General features: G+C 43.1%; 1 protein-coding gene across 2 annotated transcripts in view; it reads right to left on the reverse strand.

Annotated features, from left to right (window-relative positions):
* The window catches only part of TMTC1 (transmembrane O-mannosyltransferase targeting cadherins 1), a 138645-nt gene that overhangs the window by 10884 nt on the left and 106058 nt on the right, over positions 1–21703 (reverse strand). For both annotated transcript variants that reach the window (XM_069003062.1, XM_069003061.1), the window contains 3 exons: positions 12641–12784; positions 6203–6311; positions 1121–1223 (listed from right to left, as the gene is read on the reverse strand). In XM_069003062.1, coding sequence (XP_068859163.1) covers positions 1121–1223; positions 6203–6311; positions 12641–12784 — 356 coding nt within the window. The remainder of the gene's footprint in view (positions 1–1120; positions 1224–6202; positions 6312–12640; positions 12785–21703) is intronic.

Here is a 21703-nt window from a genome sequence, read left to right on the forward strand (position 1 = left end):
ACCAGAAAGTGCTCTGCACTACATTTGAACCACAAATTTTGGCAGGAACAGGGCAGTTTATCTGGGTTGGCAAGCAAAGATGAGTACAACATCAGAGGGAAATTACACAGGAATTTTTATTATTTGCAAGCTCGAATTTTGCCAGGGCCCAAATTCAGAACCTCAACCTCTTTTGCTAATGCCATGGCACCTCTTTTGACTATGAATACTGATTTTGGTTTTGTATTTGTTTCACACTGGTACTACAGGAGAGTGATGGCCAAGTGTCAGCTCAGAGGCAGAACAGCCAGTTGAAGACTGAGACACCATCATCCCTTCCTCCCAAGCACCACTGGGGCTGGGCACACGTGACAGGGAAAGAATGGGTGGCAAGCACAAACTTTAAGCCTACACTATTTCATCACTGAGTCTTGGCTCTGATCTGGAGGGACAACAGTGAGACAACCAACAGTCATTTGTCAAACTTAGCCTTGCTCATAAAGCTGTCAATAAAAGGTGGCAATTAAAGTGACATTTCTGTTGTTATGTGAATGCCAGAAAGTGCCAAGGAAGTTGGATGGGAACCAGGAGCCCAGAAAATAAAGGATGCCATTACAGAGCTCCTGAAAAATCAATTCACCCCACAGTGTATAAGGTTTTGCTTTCACAGATGATTGTGGTTTAAAAGCCACGTTCCTTTGTATAGTGGTGGCACTTAACCCTTACAGTCAAAGAGCTGCTTTGTCACAAAGTAGGGCTGCACATGCTCCAGAGACCATAATGATCCATTTCTGTGCCTGTGATTTGGTTTGATGTGGCCATGCCTTGCTGGAAAAAAGGCAGTACTGTCAGGGTGCTGCCCAGCTCACACTGAAGAGGGCAACTGCCTGTGTGAAGATGGTGAGAAACACTGAAGGGAAGAGCAGGGCTGAAAGCTCCTGCTGCACAGTGCCTGCACTGATTACGAATTCCAGTGCGCTGTGCCCCCTCAGCAGCACGGGGATATTTATTTCCAAGCTACCGTGGAGGAACATCTATTGCCTTGGAAGCTTTTGACACCCTTTTAGATGTGTACTGCTGAATAAAATAAATCAAAGCAAAGAAGGCAGAGAGGGAAAACTCCCTTGGTCCTCTCACTCACCAGTATCAACCAAGAAAACACCGTAGTTGTTATGCAGATCGGAGCTCTCTGGACAATTCTCTATGCCAGCCTTATAGACCTCCTCAGCCTCCTTAAGCCGTTCCTTAGAAGAGAAGGAGATTTCTTAGCAATGGCAGAAAGGTTGTCAGCACCATTTGCTGCACACCTGCATTCTGTGACAGCTCCCTCGCTGCACAGGGAGCTCAGGGCACCTGCAGCCACCCCACCTTCCAGGCCAAAATTTTACCCCAGGGCATGGATGTAATATAGCTGCCAGCTAGTGTCCCAGAACAATTCAGACAGCTTTCCCCCATGCCTTTCCAAAGGTAGCTACCTGTGAAACACCTGGAAAAGGTGGTGCCTGTGCAATGCCAGTGAGACCCCAGCTGGGCACACACCCAGCCAGGAAAAACACAGGAACAGGGATTGTGTGGGTTCTGTTGAGAAATATCTATCTTCTGGGAGCTGATATATTCTAATTTATTTGTTTAATGAGCATCTCACTGGCTAACATTCCCCTTCTGGAGCTGTGCTGTTCATTCCCTAAGCAGTGAGGAAAATGCAAGAATGAAAGCTTGCTGTGTGCAATGGCTAGGGAGCAAGTGCAGGGGGATAAAAGAAGCTGGAAAAAGATGGAGGGTGGTGAAAGAGTGGGGAAAATCTGAAAAGATTCAGATTAAAACCAGGCGTTGTCAATGTGTGAGGTGTAGTTTACTGGGATTGATGGGACACACCACCATGCTGATTCCCCAGCTGCACTGAGCCCTCATTTTGCATAGATTTCAAGGAGGTTTGTTGATGCTGAACATTTCTAGAAAATACAGATCTTTTCTTTGGGAACACCCTGCCTACAGAAAGCATCCGACTGGCTGGGTTCTGTCTAGCCTGAGCTACGGGCAGCCCAGTCCTGAAACAATGACCACGTTTCTCTTTTGGATCAAAGAGCAACTTAAAAAGGTTTCCACTTCCCTCCAATCAGTGTGTCCACTGCCTGCATGCTCACCAGCACGGGTTCCTTCCTTCCCCCCACTCTCAGAGCTTGGCTGTCGGGTGTGTTTGTGGAAGGAGGCTGTGAACAGAAGAGACAGGCACAGTGCAGAGGGGTGGTAGGCAAGCCTCCAGCACCAAAGATGCTTTTCTTAATTCTTCCCCTTCCACTGAGCAGCACAGCCCTACAGCGACAAACTCCACAGCCTCCCGACGATGTTCCCAAGCAAAATCAGCCAACAGGCTCTTCACTGAGGAGGGCCTGAAGCTCCCAGGGCAGATCCATGCTCGGGAATGAATCCGCACTGAAATAAAAGGTTGGTCCACTCCCCGCTGTGGACTCTCCTCAAGGCCTGCAAATGGTAGAGCTCCCTGGGCTTGCCCTGGATTTAAAATCTGTACCTGACAGCAGCTTTTGCTCCACAGCTGCACAATGTGAGGACTCTTTTCTCACTTCCTATTTCAGAGCTGGAGAGCTGGAATGAACTGCACTGAAAGAGTATGACATGATCGCAGAATCGCACGGTTTGCCACAGTTAAGTCCCTTCACATTTACATGATAAAGGTCAGCCAGCAAAAAGGATAAGTGTGCAATGAAGCACAGAAACACGTTTTTAAAAAGTGCTTAACTTTGGAAATTTTGGATAAATTGATGTGAATTTGACAACATTGTCCTGCAGAGTCAGGAAAACTGTAGTGATCATCAGAACTGACTAAAATGAAAAGCAATTTTTCGTGCATATTTTCCAAGATTCATGTATTATTTTCTTTTCCTCTGCTTTCAATTTTCAGCCAATGAATGCAGCTTTGTATGCACGTATGTCAGCTTATTTTATTTACTGATCGTAAACCTGATTTTTAAAGCAAGGAAGGGCTGTGTTAAACTGGATTAGTGTTCCATACTGGATTAGAGTGTTCAAAACATTTACCAATATTGAGCACTTTTAGCACTTTTATCGTGGTTGCATTGCTTTTTTGGCACCTAACATCCTGACCCTGCAAGCCTCAGGCTCATTGCCCAATCTAACAAAGTGTTTGCATTAAGCACAGTCAGAAAGTGGCAAGGGTGGAACCTGCTATTCCTGCCAGAGCTTTCCCTCCTCACAGCCTCTCCTCTTCTTAGCAGAAATAGAGCTCTAACTTCATCAAGGCTTGCTTCTCATTAACACTTAATAATGCCACTCCCAGATCTTCATGAAACATTCATCAACCTCACAAAACTCGGAAGACTGGCTTAAAAAATGTATGAGATTTTTATGATATTAAAAAAATTATGCATATGAGTATCTTTTAGTTGAACTCCAGGCTTTTAAGTCTGTTTTTCATAAGGCTCAGTTTTCCAGTTTGGTTATGACTGAGTAGGCTCTCCTCTGCAGCAAGGTGGGTTAAACAGTTTTGTTTTCTAAGGACCACACATACAAAACTAGTTGAAACTAGGGCCTGAAAAGAGCCACCAAGTAGCACACAATGATGGATGGAACTGAAGCTGGGAAGAAGGGAAACTGTGGGGAATTGGTGTTAGAATGTTGTGAAAACAGGCAGTGAAAATATTTGATTTCTGTTACCAGTGATCAGGGAAATCAAGGAAAACTGCAGTACATTGCAACTGAGTTACAACTGCAAGCAGAAAGAGCACTCAGAAGGGCAAGCATTTATAAAAGGCACAAACAAGCCAAACTGTTCTGTACAATGCAGCAGTGGTGTTTCCCATGTCAGCTCTGGCTTCAGAATCAGCTGTCAAGGAGAGAAAAGGGCAATTACATCAAGCTATGGGTTAATTCCCTGGCACCTGAGACATTCCTCTTAGCAGCACTTTTTCCAGGCGTAGAAGGGAAGGAACCAGAAGGCCTATTTCAGATTCATCCCCTTTAATAGGGGGGGAACATGCCGTGCAGGACTGACCAAGGCAATCCTGGCACTATTTCACTGTGTCCACACGCTCCCCTTTCAGCCTTAGAGCAAAGCTGGAGAAGCAGAAGTTGTCATGGGCACGGACACCTCATGCAAGTTATTTTAACATGGCACTTCAGCCCTTTTCTATCACATCCCAGTGAGAGGGACCCGATGATCCCTTCCCCAAAGCTCCACAGTGATGCCATCCTGTAACTGCCTGGCCTCACAGATACCCCTACAGCTGTGACACAGCTCTGGGCCACAACGAGACAAAAAACCACTTTTTGTAACTTTTAGTCGTTTTCAGCACTATTGCTCAGACAAAGAGGAAAACCCAAAACTGAAAAAATGGGCTCCTGTCATCATCCTTTGGGCTGAAGATGCCAAAACTTCTGCCTGTACCCCTGGAGGGCAGCTCCCAGCCATGGGCAGCAGCAGGTATTGCAGGACAGACCCTACTGGGGTCACTAGGATTGCTGTGTGAGGCAGGAGGTGCACAATCAAGTAGTCATGCTGCGGCTGAACATGAGAAAGTGTTAAAAGTCTGCAGAAAAATCACTGTTTTCTGAGAAAATTGTACTAACTATCTTTTTTCCCTACCACTTACTCAAGTCACAAGAGGATGAACAATCCATATGTAAGAGAGATGAATTATTGCTGGACTTACTAATGGCATTTGCTTTGGGCAGAAGGTCTCGGGACTCCATAATGGTTTTACTGCTCTGCTGACCTTGCAATCGATTGTTCTAATTAATAATTTCAATTAATATTAAAACCAGGTATTACTGCAGAGAAGTCACTTCCTGTACTTGCAGGAGACTCTTCATTGATGGGCTTACTCAAAGCAGAGTTCCCATTCAACAAGGCTCGTCTTTAAATTCATACAGTATATTTTGAGATCCCTGCAGATAATATTGATAATATTTGAAATACTCTTGAAAAGAAAAATAAAATAGAACATCTTTCAGTAATTCATATACATCATAGGTGAGTTTTGCAGAGTGTCTACATCATTGAAGAAGATTAAACAAGACCTCTGCCTATAGTTTTCCTGAAATGTATCCCCTTCCCTTACAGAGAGAAGATTTCACTAACCAGAATAATGGAGAACAGCAAACGATACCATTTTGATTTGTCTGTATTTATATTCAGCAACCTTTAAAGAAAGCTTCAGCACCCCATGCTATGGAACAATTAGATCTGAAAACTGAAGGAGAAAAAAAATCAGTTTTCAAAAGGTTTGCAGAGGTGTGCTGGAGCTGTGCAGTTACAGGGACCTTATCATCCACCCCCACAGCCCCAGAGAGGGACCACAGCACAAAGCACAGCATCCCTCATCTGCTGCTGCAGGTGTGGAGGAAAGGAGGGCTTGGTGGTCTCAGTGTGGGCACTCATGCCTCATGGCTCCTTCTGAACTCAAGGATTTTGTGCCTCAAGTTCTCTTTTCCTCTCTGGGGACGATATTTCACCTCACAGGGATGTTGTAGAAATAAATTACCTAACTACAGAGAGTAGGGAGAGCCTGAGTAATGAGCATGGGGAACAGGCCTGAGAGGAAATGAGTAATCCTGCCTCCAGAGCACAGCCTGGGCCACGCACAGTAAATAAGGCCTGGAGGCACATGAACAATGAGGTTAAATAAAATATTGAACAGCCACTCATTAAGAGCAACATAAAGCCAGGGAGCCTTCTCACTCCCTGCTCATGGTCATCTACCACGGTAATCAGGGGCTGTATCCCTGTGTGTGCATGCAAGAGGCAGGATCTGGGCTGCAGAGGACACCTGGGTTCTGACAATTCCTACCTTTGGGATGATTTATAATGCAATCTCAAGGTTATCTGTGTAGGCGGGTGTGTGTGTGAGGGGAAGCACTCGCCTCTCCTGCTGTCACAACATTCAAGGTGCGATGGATTAAGACTTCTCCATAGATGCAGGGAGCCAGAGAGAGGGGATTTACTCACAACTTCAGCAGTGATTTAATTCAGAGCCACACCATGTGGGTGTAATTACTCACTGTGAATGAGTTGCCTCCCATCCTGGAAAAGCCATCTGTAGAGCAGCCTGAGAGCTCTGTGCAGACAGCATGGACCCACGCCTGCCACCACGTGTGAGCAAGGCAAGGGTGGGAGGTGCAGGAGGTGCTGTGGCTGTGGCAGCAGTGCATGCACACGAAGGCAGAGGACCCGAGCCATCCCTGTTACCTGTTCTGCCAACAGCGAGGCCAGGCTTGAGTAAGCATCTGCAAACTCTGGGCCATACTTAATGGAGTCCCGCAGCAAGATTACAGCTTCCTCCTTCTTCCCTTGGGACCTGCAGGGAGGAGGGAAAAAACCAGAAAGAAATATTCCTGTAAGTACATGTTTAGGTTATCCCACTGATTAACTACTTTAAAGAGACGTGGAAGTCCCTGGCTTGACCTTTTCAACAAAGACTAAATGATTCATTCACGCCTCCTCTCCACACTGTGAGCACCCAGCATTTCCTCAGCCCATTGCTTTCTCCAGCAGCTGGGAGGATAGAGGCTTTAAGGAATCTATGCAGTTAGGTATCTGAAGGGAGGGTGCTGAGAGGATGGAGGCACTGTGATCTGGGAACAGGGCATTCACTCTTACTTCAGTAGGCTGGAGGCACTGTAACACTTCATTTCCTTTACTAAAACCTTGAGGAGTCTCTGCATGTTCCTAGACAAGTGCTCTTACAAATCTACTTGCAACTCCATTATTTTGAAATGAAAATATCTCCAAGTTAAATCTGCCTAGGATCGCTAAATAATTCCTTAGCATGTCGATCATTAGGCTGGAGGAGTTCTGTTCTTCAGATCCTAAGGATTATGAACAGAGATAGCTGAGAGGTGGCTATGCTGATGAGCTAGTTTTTTTCCCCAGCATTGCTCTGTGTTTATGGCTATGGAAAATGGAAAAGGTTTCCTAACAAAAATCTTGGGATGTTTATTTATTTGAGCTATAGTTTCTCAAGTATCGCTCTGTATTTCTCTCCTTTGAAAAATGAGAAGGTTTCCTGAACAAATATCTAAGGATGTTTAGCTGGGCTGAAACAACATTTTCCTTGTGCTGGGTGTACAAAGAATACGAATAGTGGGGCCTAGAAAAAGAAACAAAGGGCTCTGGGGAAACAGAAAGTACGTGAACACCTTGCTGCTTTGGCCTTAGATTCCATCTGAGTAGCATGGTCAAGTAACCTGATCTTGTTTATAAGGTGCAAATTTCAGCTGATAATATATGTGGCTTTGCAGATTTTTTCCCTTTCTAGTTGTGTAACTGGAAGAATATTTTGCCTGTGCATTAAGCTAAGTAAAACCAGTTGTGCTGGTCTTTTTCTTCTTCCAGTAGTGTTCCATATAAATTACACAAATGAAGCAAAAACAAATAAAGAACCACTTTTCCCCTACACTAATTAAAGTCTAGCTAGCTCGTCAATTTATAAAACTTTGGGATCCCTTGGCTGGAGTTTCACGACACATTTTTATAAATCAAAACCAGATGACTGCTTTATAAAGGTATTGATGTTTGGCAAAAAATGTAGGAAATGCCCGCTACAGAAATAAAAGGATTAAGTGATCCACTCAGCAGCAGTAAAAGTTCCCAGTAACCACAAGCATTCCCTCTGAACATGGGGCAGCCCTCTTAATCACTCTTTTATTCCAAAATGGCCTCTTTTTTTTCTCCATTTGATCCAAGAACAATGTTTGTCTCCTGAAAGTGGGGGTAAAGAGGGAAAGATTATGGCATCCTTTTATGTGACAGACTGAATTACATTAAAAAAAGCAGATCCAGTAGTTTCTCAGAGGGCTTAGGCCTGCAAGATACCAAGTGCTCTGGCCAAGCACTTAAATGTGTACTTAACTTTTATGTATGCAAGTTGAAAATTAATTACTGGTTGAAGTGCTTTCCTGGCTCAAGGCCAACACTTTGCAGGATCAAGGCCATCTCTTACATAAATCTCCTACAATTTGGGAGAGCACAAAGCATTGAAAGAACAGTCCAATACACTAATTTACCATAAACTGGGGATCTGGAGCAGGAATAGTTAGGTAATGTGTATCTTCACTGTGACAGACAGAAGAACAAATTCAACTGACATGAGCAATCTGTGACCACTTACTCCATTTTTACCCAAATTACCCTGTTTTATAATGGCCTCTCTTGACTCCCTCTCCCACCTGAGCTCACAGCCTTGCCTCTACAATCAGCATGCTCAAGCTGGAAGCAAGGAACAGCTCTTTCCACCGAGAGCATCTCTTACATATTTTTGCAAGTGCCCCGCAGTTGGAGAAGCACCAGGTTAAAGCACCCTGCCAAAGTCTGGTGATGCAGAGGGCTGTTTGCACTGGAGCCAATTTCACGTGCAACGGAGACCAGCCTAGGAATTAGTGCTCTAAAGGACTTTGTAACTTTCAGATTTTATTTTGTGAAGTTATTTAGACTGTATTAAAGCCAGAAACACAGAACTCGACAAAGGCTCCACAACTGTTCTGAAGAAATTTTTACAAGGATACAGAGAAGCCAGAGCCAAACTCTTCTCAGAGGTGCACAGTGACAGGACAATAGGCAACAGATGCCAGAGTAGGAATATTGGACATCCTGATCAGATAGAAGTAAAAATATTTTTGATTAGATATAAGGAAAAGTATTTTTCGCCACAAAGGTGGTCAAACACTGGAACAGGTCACACGGAGAGATTGCGGCATCTCTGTCCTTGGAGGCGTCCAAGATTCAGCTGGACACAGCCCTGAGCAATCTGATCCAATCAGGCTTTCTCTGAGCAGCTGGCTTGATCTCCAGATGATCTCCAGAGACCCTAAGTTATAATAGGAACCTAAGTTATCTTTTCAATCTGCTGCAAAAATTAGACTGCCAGGGTTTGGGGTGGGGGAAGGGGGGGTGGTTTAACCACAGTCTCTAATGTGTACGTGATACCGAGGGATACCTACAGCCCTTCATGGGACACAGAGTATCCTGCAGAGACATTCAGAAAGCCAGATGCAGTATCACTGAACATCGCCTCTCAGTTTGCTTTGGAATGAAAGGAAGGAACATTTCACTAGCTAAAAGGTCTTAAATCTCCACACATGGAATCTCTAGCTGATGTTCTTCAGCATCTCCAGGCAGTTCCACAAACCTGTGTCAGCACACTCACATACATGCAGAAGCCTGTATCAGAGAGGGCAGACAGGCCTTCCTCTCCTGAATAGATGGGTTTTCTAAATAGATGGGACTAAATCACAACAACAAACACTCGGGCCATGTTGTATGTTACCCTACATCTAGAAGAGAATCAGTCCTTTGAGTGAACTCAAGATTCAGGGGAGATAGTTTCTAGGCATTTCACTTTCCCCTTGAAAACGAAGCCGTGACACTCTCAAAGCACATGAGGGTGCTGAGGTTTTTCTTCATAAGGAGCAGTGCACTGAATATTGCAGTGCTTTAGGTGTGGATTGATACGGCACCACAAATAAGAAGTTCTTATCCATTCTTCCTGCAACAGAAAGCTGAGATTGATATTTATTTCAAACGTTCACAATATTTTATTTCTTGTCTCTTTACAGAACAACCCACAGGCTATAAATTTGTGAGGTGTTCTGAATGATATTTATCTGTATCTCAGTGAACCTGAATTTATACAGAGGCGACAAATACTCAAAACACAAGAAAGCAGCATCAGGCTGCTCTGTGTCACTGACCACAGACCATGAAAGCAGAGAGATTTCTCACTTTCAGGTAGGCCATCTTTTGGGTCTATTTTAAGTAAGAAATCTGTTGGCATTGTTTAATTATCTACTCTCCAATATTTATATTAGGCACAAAAATGATGACATACTACTTTATTTTAGGATATGTAAACAAAACCAGAGGCTTATGCAGCCATTACCCTGCAATACTTCCTGAGAACATTCATCTTCTGGGACATAGCTGTCTTCTTTATGTGCAAACAGAAAATAGAAACATCATTTTTCATCTATGGCTTCCACAGAAAACAACTTAAAAATTCCAGCCTGTGTCCTCAAAACAGTTTTTTACTCAAGTTTAAATCACATGCAATGGACACTTAAATAGCTAATTTGCATGGAATAACGAAAGGCAGATTCCCACATGGGAATGGCAGACCCATCCTTCCAAAATCCTGGACTTCCCTTTTCTCAGTACTCCAGAGGAGATGAAATCTAATATCCACCATCAGATTTGCACACTATGAGCAGGGATGGGTGCAACGAAATCAGCAGAATTCAACTGGGAATTCCCCATGCCAGACAATTTCATTACATGTCCCAGTACAAGCAGTGCTGTCACTGGACATGCCTGAAGTGTTGCAGGTCTGTCTCTTCCTGATCTGCACCATGCTCTGAAACCTTTGTAAAGAGGACATAAAATGCTTTTATTGCTTGACCATTTATCTTCTCTCTGACATATGTTTAAAAATCAAAACACTCTTCATAATGTCTCACAACACAGCCAGAAAGTAGTATCTGCCTGTAATGTTCCACAGATTTCCATTTTATTTCATTTATTACCCACATTACACTAGCATTTAGTGTCTGCAGAATACTGGCTGCCATATATATATACTTTTATATATCTATATGAAAGGATAATTTGGAGACATGGGTAGAAAATATAAATAAAGACATTATTTATACTTTGCTAAGCTGCTGGATCATCCAGGAAAGGTGCTGGCCAAAGGGTTTGGGATACCATTTTACGGGAGACATTGATCTAGGATCTGCCCATGCAGCATCTGCTCTACGTATGTGCAAATTCCTCCACCGTGAACTCCACCTATTTTTTAGCAGGTTTTTTAAAGCTGAACACAGAGATGAGGGCACCCAGCTCCAGGTACCATTTGGATAATACCACTGCTGTGTCCAGGTGGGCTACACTGTTTTGGAAGCCCAAAGGAAGTTTAGAAAATGGGAGCGAATGGATGTGGGAAAAGGGCGGGTGGATCCTGAGTGCTTTCTTTTGACAAGTTTAGCACAAGCATGACACACATTTAACATACTGCAAAATGTGGCACCACAGAAGGATGCAGAGCACTTACAATCCAACAGGACACACACTATCTTAAGTATCACATTGTGAAAAACATGACATATTGCACAGAAAACAAACAGCAGTTATACGAAATTTTCCCCACATGTCTCCTTTGTGCTTTTCCAGTGCAACAAATCCAGTTTTTAATCCATCTGCTGGGTCATAAGAGCCCACTGACAGGCCAGATTTAAGCATAATTGATGTGGGATGTCCTGGTGCTTCTTCTGACTTACAGCCTTTCATATTAATATTTTATATTAAGAAAGGGAAAAACAAAACATAGCAGAGAATAATAACTAAGGCACACATTATGGATTTAAAAGGCAATATGTATTTTTAAACACCATTGCCACCCAAAATAATTTTCAATCAACCAAATTTGATGAATAATACAAAGATCTTTCATTTCTCTTGTGATAAGACTGTACCATTTTCCTTCCTTGTGAGTATATCCAGTAAAGCACTTACCTACTTTCTATTTAAGATTACTCATTTCCCATATTCTAACCTCAAACCACCAGGTTTACTTGTAATATTATTCTGATAATTTCTCTGCTACTGAGCAGACCAGGTAGAACTTCGGCAGCCCACTTAATATCCTTTATACAAATCCACACTCAAAGTTACATTTCAGGACCAGAAAGATCAAGTTTTAATGACACAGTGCCACTTTAAAACCAGTCCCACACTAAGCCTGTCATGGTATAACCAGCACAAAGCCCAGTCTGCTCTAAAAGATTTACTGAGACCCATTATCAGCAAAACAAGGGCAGTTCATATCAGCAAAAATGTACTTTCACTGCTGTAGTTTATGCAGTTCTGACAGCAAATACCACAATATCTTCACAAAAACAAGCACCTTTCTGCTGGTGCTAAATGGAGATATTTTAATTGAACCCTTTGCAGATCTTATCATACTGGCTTCTTGTACAGATCTATGTTTAGTCTTTAGATGTGGTTAGTCAAATTAATTTGCATGATTATGATTGTCTGCTATTCTCCTTGCTAAAGGCTGACACTAAATAACAATGAGTGAAATAATGAGCTCATCAACTTGTTTTTAACCATACAGGGATGTGAACCAGCCTTCCCCTCAAATCCAGACCTACCTTCTCTGCAAGGGAATGAACCCTCTGCTGCTCTGAGCATCTCAGCATAAGGAGCTTATGCCTAAACTACACAACAACTTTCCATACAGCTAATGAGGAGAAGTGGGAACTTGCAGAGAGGGAATTTTTTTATTATCTTGGCATCTGATGCCCGCCTTTGAACAATACATCTTCCTCCCCTGGAAAGGTTTATACATCTCCAAGATCTCAGGTGACTATCTGGGTTTAGGCAACTCATTTCTGACGCCTGTTTTGGAACAAGTAAATTTCCTACAACTGAAACACACCTGCAAACAGCACCTGGAGTGATGTGGCAGACAGCACTAGGATATCCAAAATAAGCCTCACCTTTGTGCCGGCACTTTTGGATAGCACTAAGAAGTAACACCATTTCTTCACCAGCTGGCAGAAAAAAACCACTTTGGTGATGTGTGTACAGGCAATGTGAATTTTCTTGGTGCCAGACCTGCATTCAACTTACTTGAGCAAGTTGCCAAGGTTGAAGAGAGCTCGGTTGTGCTGAGGGTTGAGCTGAAGGGCCCGTCTGTAGTAGTCCTTTGCCTCCACCACGTCTTTGGTCAATGTCCCCAAGTTGTTGAGAGCACTTGCGTGACGAGGGTACAGCCTGGGAAAAATGAAATACCAACTTACAGATGCTCATTAATTGACAAATAAAACTGAATTGAGTAAAAGTATCCAAAGCTGACTTTGCCACCAATGCCTTTTGGCACTAATTAAAGGGATGAATGTCAGCTAAAAACCCCTGTTTTCCCTTCATTTGCTGCAGGTCAGATGCAATCCTGAAGACCCTTTCAACTCCCAAACAGATTGCAAATCAAATCTTCTCCTATAGTTCCTATATATCTCCAGGGCAAAGTGGAACACTGAATAGCTTTGAAAACCTATCCTACCCTTCAAGCAACAGGCATAGTGACTAAAGCAGCCTGACTGTTTTTATTCACAATGCTTTTGCAACAAGCAAGAACTGCCTTGTCAAAAAATGTTTCCAAGGGAAATTTGTTTTGATATATACAGAATCCAACGCTACACCATTTAAAATTATTTGTTGGGGTTTTAAAATCTTTTTTTTTTCACAATAGAAGTGATAATAAAGTGCAAAAGGAAACCTGAAATAAGCTGTTGAACAATGCTTTCAGGACCAAGCAAAATGATAAAAGAATCTGGAACCAGACTGCTTAACAGTATGAATTCTCTAAGCTTCTTGTAGCATTTGGTTCAGTACAGTTCTCCTTTCATCTGACCTGTTGATCTTTACATCTGCCTGTTTCAGTTACCAGATTACATATTCGGCCCAGTGCATCTCTGTTAAAATTCTCCACGAATTAAGCAGCAGGTCATGGTCCATTCAGCAGTTTAAGTTCTCAAAGTTGTGCTCCTACATTAATATTTTAGTTTGTAGGTTATCCTGGATTGCAGTATATTCTATTACCATCCTCATGAGCAGTTGAAATCAGGTGGGGCAGTGTTTCCTTGCCTCCTCCCCCCAGACTATCTTGCTGTTAATGGCCCATCATTGTCCTGCTGCATGACTCAGAGATAACTCCCTCCGGACTATCTTCTGTTAATGAGCCTAATCAACACTTGGCCTCATGACTCATTACCCCATTGGGAGATGCTCCGCCCAGGGGGAGGAACTAAGCATTCCATCCTGGATATAATCTGAGATTCTGAACACCAGAGATAACCCTTCCACTGGATTTCCAGAGGACAGGAGCTACACAGCCACCACTGAACCTTCTGAGGAAGAGCAGACTCTTTCTACAGGATCACTGCTTCAACAGAACCACATCCACCACTTCAGGAGGACTGCAGCCACCATCTTATCGGACTGCTACCGCCACCCTGACTAACAGGGTGTTAGGTTATATGCTGACTCTGTCAGTTTAAGCCAGTGTTTTCTGCCTTTTTTTTTTTAATTTCCCCATTAAATTGTTATTCTGACTTGGTGCCTCCCACTGGTTTGTTTTCAAACTAGTACATAGGTCCTTCACCAGAAAACTCCAGATGTAAAAGTGATCCATGGCAACATTCAAGTATCCAGAACCCTTTGTGTGATAAGTAGGTGAGAACTGAGGGTCATTATGACAAGGAAATAAATTTCTGACAGATGCCCACAGAGGTCCCTGGTGACCAGCTGTGTGAGAAGGTCTGATGCTCTGAGGACAAGTCATCTGACAGTTCTTTGCCTTAGGTTCCTGATCATGGGAAAGTGATGGAGATAATGACATTAAAAGTAGTTGGCTATGAAAGCACAGGGTACAGCATGAGAAGGGGCATTTAAAGGAAGAAGGGATTAAGAGTCTATAGTATAGCCTGACTAAAGTTTGCAACTGTTTTTAATCCAAGACTTTCCATGGTGGGTTTTTTTTTTCTTTGCCTGGAGTTTTTCACCATGTCAGTTCAGCCCTGGGATTTTCTGTGCTTAAGTACCATGAATAATTTAGCATTTTATACACTGCTGCAACATTTGTATCAGTCACATTTTCACTCCACAGCTCATAAATGATTTTGGCAAGGTCTTATTTGGGGGTGAAGCTGGAAACAGTCAAGGGAACTCTGGGAGAAATGGGTGTGCACCACTAACAAAACCAGGATGTTTCCTACCATTAAGTAAGAGAAAAGCCCCAAGTCCTTTTTCCATCTAGCAAACAAGCACTGCAAAGCCACATATTTGAGGAGAAATTGTTCAGGGATGCAGCCTTGTGTGTTTTTTAAAAAGTGGCCTGTTAAAATAACAAAAGATAAATGTAGTGACCATCATTCATAGCAAATAAAGACTACAGAGTGCCAGCATCCCTCCCACACAGATGAGCATCCCGTCTCGCAGAGGTCACCACTTCTGCTGCAAGCCCTCAGGTGCACTGCCCAGTGTCCACACTCACCCTCGCCACCTGCATTCGCTGCTCAAGTGACTTGGGAAGAGACCCCTACCTGAACTTGTCACAGAGTAGCAAAGAGTAGGAAATTTGTGGTGAGTACTGAGTTGACATAGAAATAGCACCATTTTCCATCGCTGGAGCTCCCCAGTGAGCCTGATGCATTTTGGGATGTGAGAGGCTTCCTGTGCTTGGAGAAGTACCAGCAAAAGACAAGATGATGATGAGGGTGTAGTGTGGAGTCTTGACCTTGGCCCTCAAATCCATCTGTCATCTAGTCTAAGTCTCTCCAGGGTGGGAGAAATGTGTTCCAGATCAACAACAGGGGAGGAAAGAAAAGGGCCAAGCTTGCTTGCTCTTCAGCACTTGGAATGCAGCTCTGTGTGACACCTTGACCAGACTCTTGAGCAAAGAACATCTCAGGGCAAATGACCAAGGGCTCGGTCTTGTTTCCCATTTTCTCCATGGGATTTTGACATTGTTTTGGACCAAGAAAAAGCTTGGGGAGTTGCATTTTTTGAGCCTTTTTTACCAGAAGGCTATGATAAAAGCACGAGCTACTTCTGTCAGTACTCACACATAAACCAGCTCTAATATTTGATATGAAGTCACTTGAGTTATGAGTGGGCAAAAGGATTTCAGACAATTCTTGGGAAAGTCAGAAACAGATTAACATTTTACAGCCCTAAACCTGATGGTTTTTCTCTCAAACTTTCAGAAATTAATTCTGTTCTTGGCCTTTAGTGCTCCTATGGCATTTTAGGCCCAGGAGATTTGCTTGCACCAATTTGGAGTGAATGAAAACTCAAGATTAAAGAAGGGAACTGATTTCACCTTTAAAGTGCACAGTTCTGACCAGCAGCTCCATAAATACACTTCCGAGCTCAGTGCTAAAACCTCTCAACAGCAAATCACAGCAAGTCTCCCTTGTATCCTGGGCTCTATTTCTTGTCTTTTACATTTATTCATTACATCTTGTTGCCCTTTCCAAGAAATGTAAGTGAAAACCCAGAACCTCAGCAAGCACAAATTGTCTGCTTAAACCCGCTTAGCATCTGGCCTGAAGAACTTAGGCCATCTGCAATTTTACATATCTGAACAAAAGTTAAGAGAAATTCTGACCCCAGCGAGCTAAGGCAGTGGCATTGGGCTTTGCTGCTAGGGTTCAACTCTTTTATTTCTCTCCAAATATTTCATTTGGAATATTGCTTTATTATGGTGGTAGAGCAGGCTGCCACTCAACTGAGTTCAGCAGAACAACCAATCCTAAGAGAGAATCACCTCTGGTAAAGTAACCAGAGCCAGAGTCTGAGCCTATGACCATCCATGCCATTACAGAATCACTGAATGACAGAATGTTTTGGGATGTAAAGGACCTTAAAGACCATCTTTTCCAATGCCCATCCACTATGGGCAGGGACACCTTCCACTAAACCAGGTTTTTCAAAACTCCATCCAACTTGGCCTTGGACACTTCCAGGAATGGGGCATCCACAGCTTCTATGAACAATGTGTTCCAGTGCCTCAACATTCTCCAGTAAAGAATTTCTTCCTAATATCCCATCCAAACTTGCCCTCTTTCAGTTTCTGCTGCTTTCACACCACCCTCAAATCGTTCCCAAGAATGGTCCAGGCCTGAGCCCACGTCAGAGTTTGGTCCCAAAAGCCAAGGTGGACTTGGCCACCGTCTCTCAGAGATACAAACATTTACTGAATACTTCCACGTCAATTTATGCCAGTTGACCTCCAGGCTAGAGAATGTGGACCAGATCATTTTTTTATTCATTAACATGGATGTTGAATAAAGGACTAGCAGCCCTATTTAAACTACCCTCTGTTCAGGCACACCCATTGCTGTTAATAACAGCTCCCTGGGAATAAAAACAGAGCACAACAAAGTCTTGTGGCAGGATTTACTCAGGAGCATAAACCTTGACCACAAGTTACTAACTGAACCAACATTTACTCAAGAACTTGCTTTTGCTGTAGGTGGTTTGCTGTAATGGAGGGAGACACACGTACTTCTCCCATTTTGAAGTTATCAGGAGGTTTGTGCTGTTTATCAAGACTTCTGGAATTGGTCTCAATGAATCCTAATATTCAGCATTAGCTTATTTTGATCATAAGCTCTCTAACGCAAACATTTTCTCTTCCCCGTTCTTAATTGATATGAAGAATGTGTTTATTTCTTAGAAGAGTTAGAAACACATTACCAGGACAAGGAGGTCTCCAATTAACCTGGAGTCTCTTCATGCCACAATAATGACAATACTCAGAATCCAGACTTTGTTTTATAAACCATCACTCTGAGGACACTGAGATGCAGGAGATCAATTGTTAGAACATATCTAGCTTGTTTTGCAGCTTCTCTTACGAAACAAAGCTTTCTACGTGGACATATATAGAGCTGTATTTTCCTTGCCACCACCACTGATAATGGTAACAGTCTGCAGGCAATACCCTCCTTGCTATGCATCTGATCAGGCAGAAATTCCTCTAGGCTTCGCCTAATCAAATGCAAGTGCTGCATTATTTATGAAACAAAGCTGAATTTCATTGAACTTATTCTACAAGTAGCAGTTCATGTAAAAAATCAGTTTATCCTTTCCTTTAGAAATCAGAATAATTTTCTTTAAAATCTACATTCAAGGATAATTATAATAGAAGTCTTGGAATAGCAAAATTATGGGAAAGCAACCCATAAAAGTACGTTTTAAAGCAGACTGAGATTTCATTTCTAAAGAGAAGACAAGTGGGATGTTTCCTTGTTGCAGAATGAATAATTCAAATGGTTCCTCCAGTGCTGTATCTGCAATTGTCAGAATAAATTTCAGCAGCCTTCCCTTTAACTATTACAGGTATAGACTGCACAAGAACTCCTGTTAGTAATTATCCCCACTTCTTTTAGGTTAGCAAAATTCCCTCTAATACCACTGAACAAAAGCCCTATTGACTTGCACAGTCAAGAGATTTCCAGTTTCCCAAGACGATACCAGGTATAAAACAGATACAGTCATCAAAACGCTGATGACCATTTATTCTGCTTTTTCATTTAATGCCACTATTATCTGAAATGGTAGGGTTTTAAAAAAAAAAAATTGAAGGGCTTTGTTTGGCTCCTATCTGAATTACAAGACAATTACAGAGAGAAGAGAAAGGGAGGAAATTTGTTGTCATGACTGCAACCTATGATCCTCTAAGAATTTTAATTCTTTTAATTCAGATCGAGAGAGACCACTTAAACAACTGGCAAGCTCTGCTCACAGTCCTGCCTTTAAACAGCCCCTGGTCTGGTGCCAGGAGTATTCAGGGGAGGAAGGCATTAGTGCGACAACTACCCAGCATTATGTGGGTTTTGCACAGGCATTGCTGTGTGGGTAGCAAGCAGCAGGGGATGGGGCCAGACCAACATGCAATTAGCCTGGAAAACTACCATGGACAGCATGGAAAAGGCTGTAATGTCATCTTTCAGGGGTCTGGGCAGCTCCCCACAGGCACTGCATGATAGAAGAGCTTACTGAAAACAGCCCAGAGACACTTCTCAGAGCTGGGACAGTCCTGAGATGTCACATGAGGGTGACTCTTCCTGATGTTCCAGCCCAGTGACCAGCCCTTCACCACTCTCCAAGGGCTGACAAAAAGCCTGTTGAAAGCACGCTCCCAGTGACTTATAACATGAGTTCTTATAACCATTATAAAACTCGTAATCAACCCTGATCATCATTAACCCAGCAGCCATGACATGGCAGCAGCAGAAAGAAAAATCTGCCTGCATTATCTCCATAATATTCAAAGGAGCTCCAAGCATACTATTTTCTTCTATAAATAAATAATACAATAATAAATGTAAAATAATAAAAAAATAAATTATTCAGCTGGGGAGATCTAGTGTGCCTGTTTTTTGTTAATGCATCTTTTGATTAAATAATGCATTTAAACTCAGCACTCACAGGGATCCCACCACCTTTGAGGCAGCTGTGATAACTCAGCCCCCTGTGCTGCCCTGACAAAACAGGCTGTGTCACCTCTCTGTGGCAAGAGGAGAGCTTGAAGAGCCCTGGGTCAGACCTCTCACCACTCCTCCTCCATACAACAGGACACTTCCCTGACAGCCACTCTTGGCTCTCCTGTTGCCTGTCCAACCCTACCACAAAGCTCAGCATCCGTGGGGCTCCCTGCAGCCACATTAGACACACGGACTCAGGCCTTAATTACCCAGGCCCAATTACTTGCTGGCAGCATGGCAACCTGCTTTTAAGGCATGTTTTGCCCCATTCCAATATATACTGTAATTATTGGCATTGTTTTGCCAACGAAAGTAAGAATGTTATATGAATAATGTTTCCATCTGTGCCAAGTTTTAATACTGCCCATTTTGTATTTACTCCAGTATACCATTTCAAGCCAATTTTCCAATTTTAATATTACATCACACTCATTTTCATGTATTTATGTGAGTTCTCAATAAAGCTCTATGTCAGGCTGAATTAAAGCACGATTTGATGTAATTCTGAGACCAGTCATCCTTTGGGGAACAATCCTGCACTGGCAACAATTCGGGTCATGGCCTCATGACAGTGTGGCACCTTGTTCCAAGAGTGGCTCTACATGATGTGTAGGTCATGAAGGTAGATCCTATGTCTTCCTCAAAAAGGTTTTCAACTTCCAACATTTGAATTTCTTTCATAGAAGGAGAGGTGATCCAGCAGCTGGTTGTCTCTTGAAGTGTTCCAGTAGTTGCATCAATATTTCCTCAAAGGTAACCCCCTTCAGCTTGGCAGAAGGTTGTGGCAGGCTGGGGTTTTTGTATTTAAAAAAGCACCTAGAAATCCTGCTGAAAGTCAGGCAAGTGAGAGATCTAATGCTTTTAGGTTCCTTTGAAAGCCTCAGGCATAATCTTCTTCAGTGAAAGCGTGACAAAGCAGCAAGACTCCTGGCTGTACACAGCACAGCCTGGAGCTGGCTATTACATCACGCTCTTTTCCATGCACTCAGCTGCGAGGGGGTCCTGACAAAACACCAGGAGTAAGACAGGGAGTGATCCCATCCCAGTCTGGTGCTGGGGGCTCAAAGAGCATCCCTGAGCAGCGCTGTGGGTCCCATGAGGATCCTCATTGCTGTCACATGGGCCAGCTCAGCTCCTGAGGGAGGTCCTGCTCACAAAGTCAGCGCGGGGTCATGCCTGATCAGCAGCATCTACAGCAGGATCTTGATCTAACCTGGGATCTCTAGAGGCTGACTGGGTATAAATAGCAAGTGCTGAATCACAGCCAGGGATCAGTGGAAGGAAGTAAGGTCCTGGCTTTATGGCTTCTCCTCCTGCCCATCAGCCCAGCAGGCAGGAACAGCAGCCCACAGGCGCCCTGCCACCAGCAAACCCTCTCAGCAGGGTGAGCCTCCAAGGCTGAAGGGCAGAGTACCCTGATATTGAGGGAAACCTCTCCAGGACAGAAATGAAGAAAAGAAAAAAAAAAAAAAGAGAGACTCTCAATAGATTTAATCTGTAAATTGACAAAAACCTTGAAACCTTGTGAATTCTTTGAGTCTGACATCCATTAAGGAAAAATAACCCCAACCCACAACAATATCTGAAAGCATGCCATTCAAATAACCAATCTGTAGCACACTAAACAATATTATAATTTATAAATTTTCATTACATTTTCAAACTTGGGCAGGCATAGAAGCCTGAGAGTTAGAGCTGAGTCAAACAAAGTTTAAGTCAAACAATATCACAGCTAAATATAAATAAATAAAATCCTTCCTGCTTAACTTGCATGTTCCCTGAAGTGTGGAGGCAACATGAGGTTATCAAATGGGGCTGTCTGCTTATTCTCTCACATAAAGAATTTATGCAGGATCCACGTAAGTCCTGAAAATCCCAGAAACCTCAACACTCCCAAAGCCTGGCAAAGGACTAATAACTCACAACATGCCTGACTTATAGACAGTGTGAACAATGCAGGCACCTCCACAGAGCCCAAAGAATCTTGAGGGACCCCACAGCAAACAAGAGACCATCAGATGAGCCCTTCAATCAAACGTGACATGAGGGGATAAAATACCAACACGCTCTCACTGAAGCAGATGGGGGTGAAATCACGCCTGCCATCTCCCGAGGCTCCCAGGTGCCAGGGGAAGCTGTACAGCCCCATACTGTACAGTTTTCATAAAAACAAGGACAGCAGACTAAGAAAAAAGCAGTGGCTGTGGGAATGAGTAACTAACCCTTGCATTTGAGGTTATCATTAGCCAAAAGTGAAAGGTAGACTTGAACATGTGCAAAATACAGCCGTAAGTTTCTCTCTGCATAACCCACATAAAAATCAAAATAGATGCCTTGTCCCAATAAGAAAACACCTTTTCATCTGGAAAGCATTTTTCTTTCCCCATATTATCAGTCCCCAATACATAAGTAGGCAGAGCTTTGATGCAGTATCTGAGAAAGGCTATGGAGTTGTCATCCTCAGAGCTGATGGGGGATTTTCCCTAAGAAGATGTATTTGAAAAGCCAGCAAGTCTCTGAAGGGCAGCATTGAAGGACCTGTACCCACAGCAGACACCATGGTACAGGAAGGGACCCCACCTGTAACCACCAGTGTCCAGGGCTGAGTTACACATCCATCTGTCCATCCCAGCAGGCACAC

This window comes from Aphelocoma coerulescens, chromosome 1A, assembly GCF_041296385.1.
Source record: "Aphelocoma coerulescens isolate FSJ_1873_10779 chromosome 1A, UR_Acoe_1.0, whole genome shotgun sequence".
Taxonomy (NCBI): Eukaryota; Metazoa; Chordata; class Aves; order Passeriformes; family Corvidae; genus Aphelocoma; species Aphelocoma coerulescens.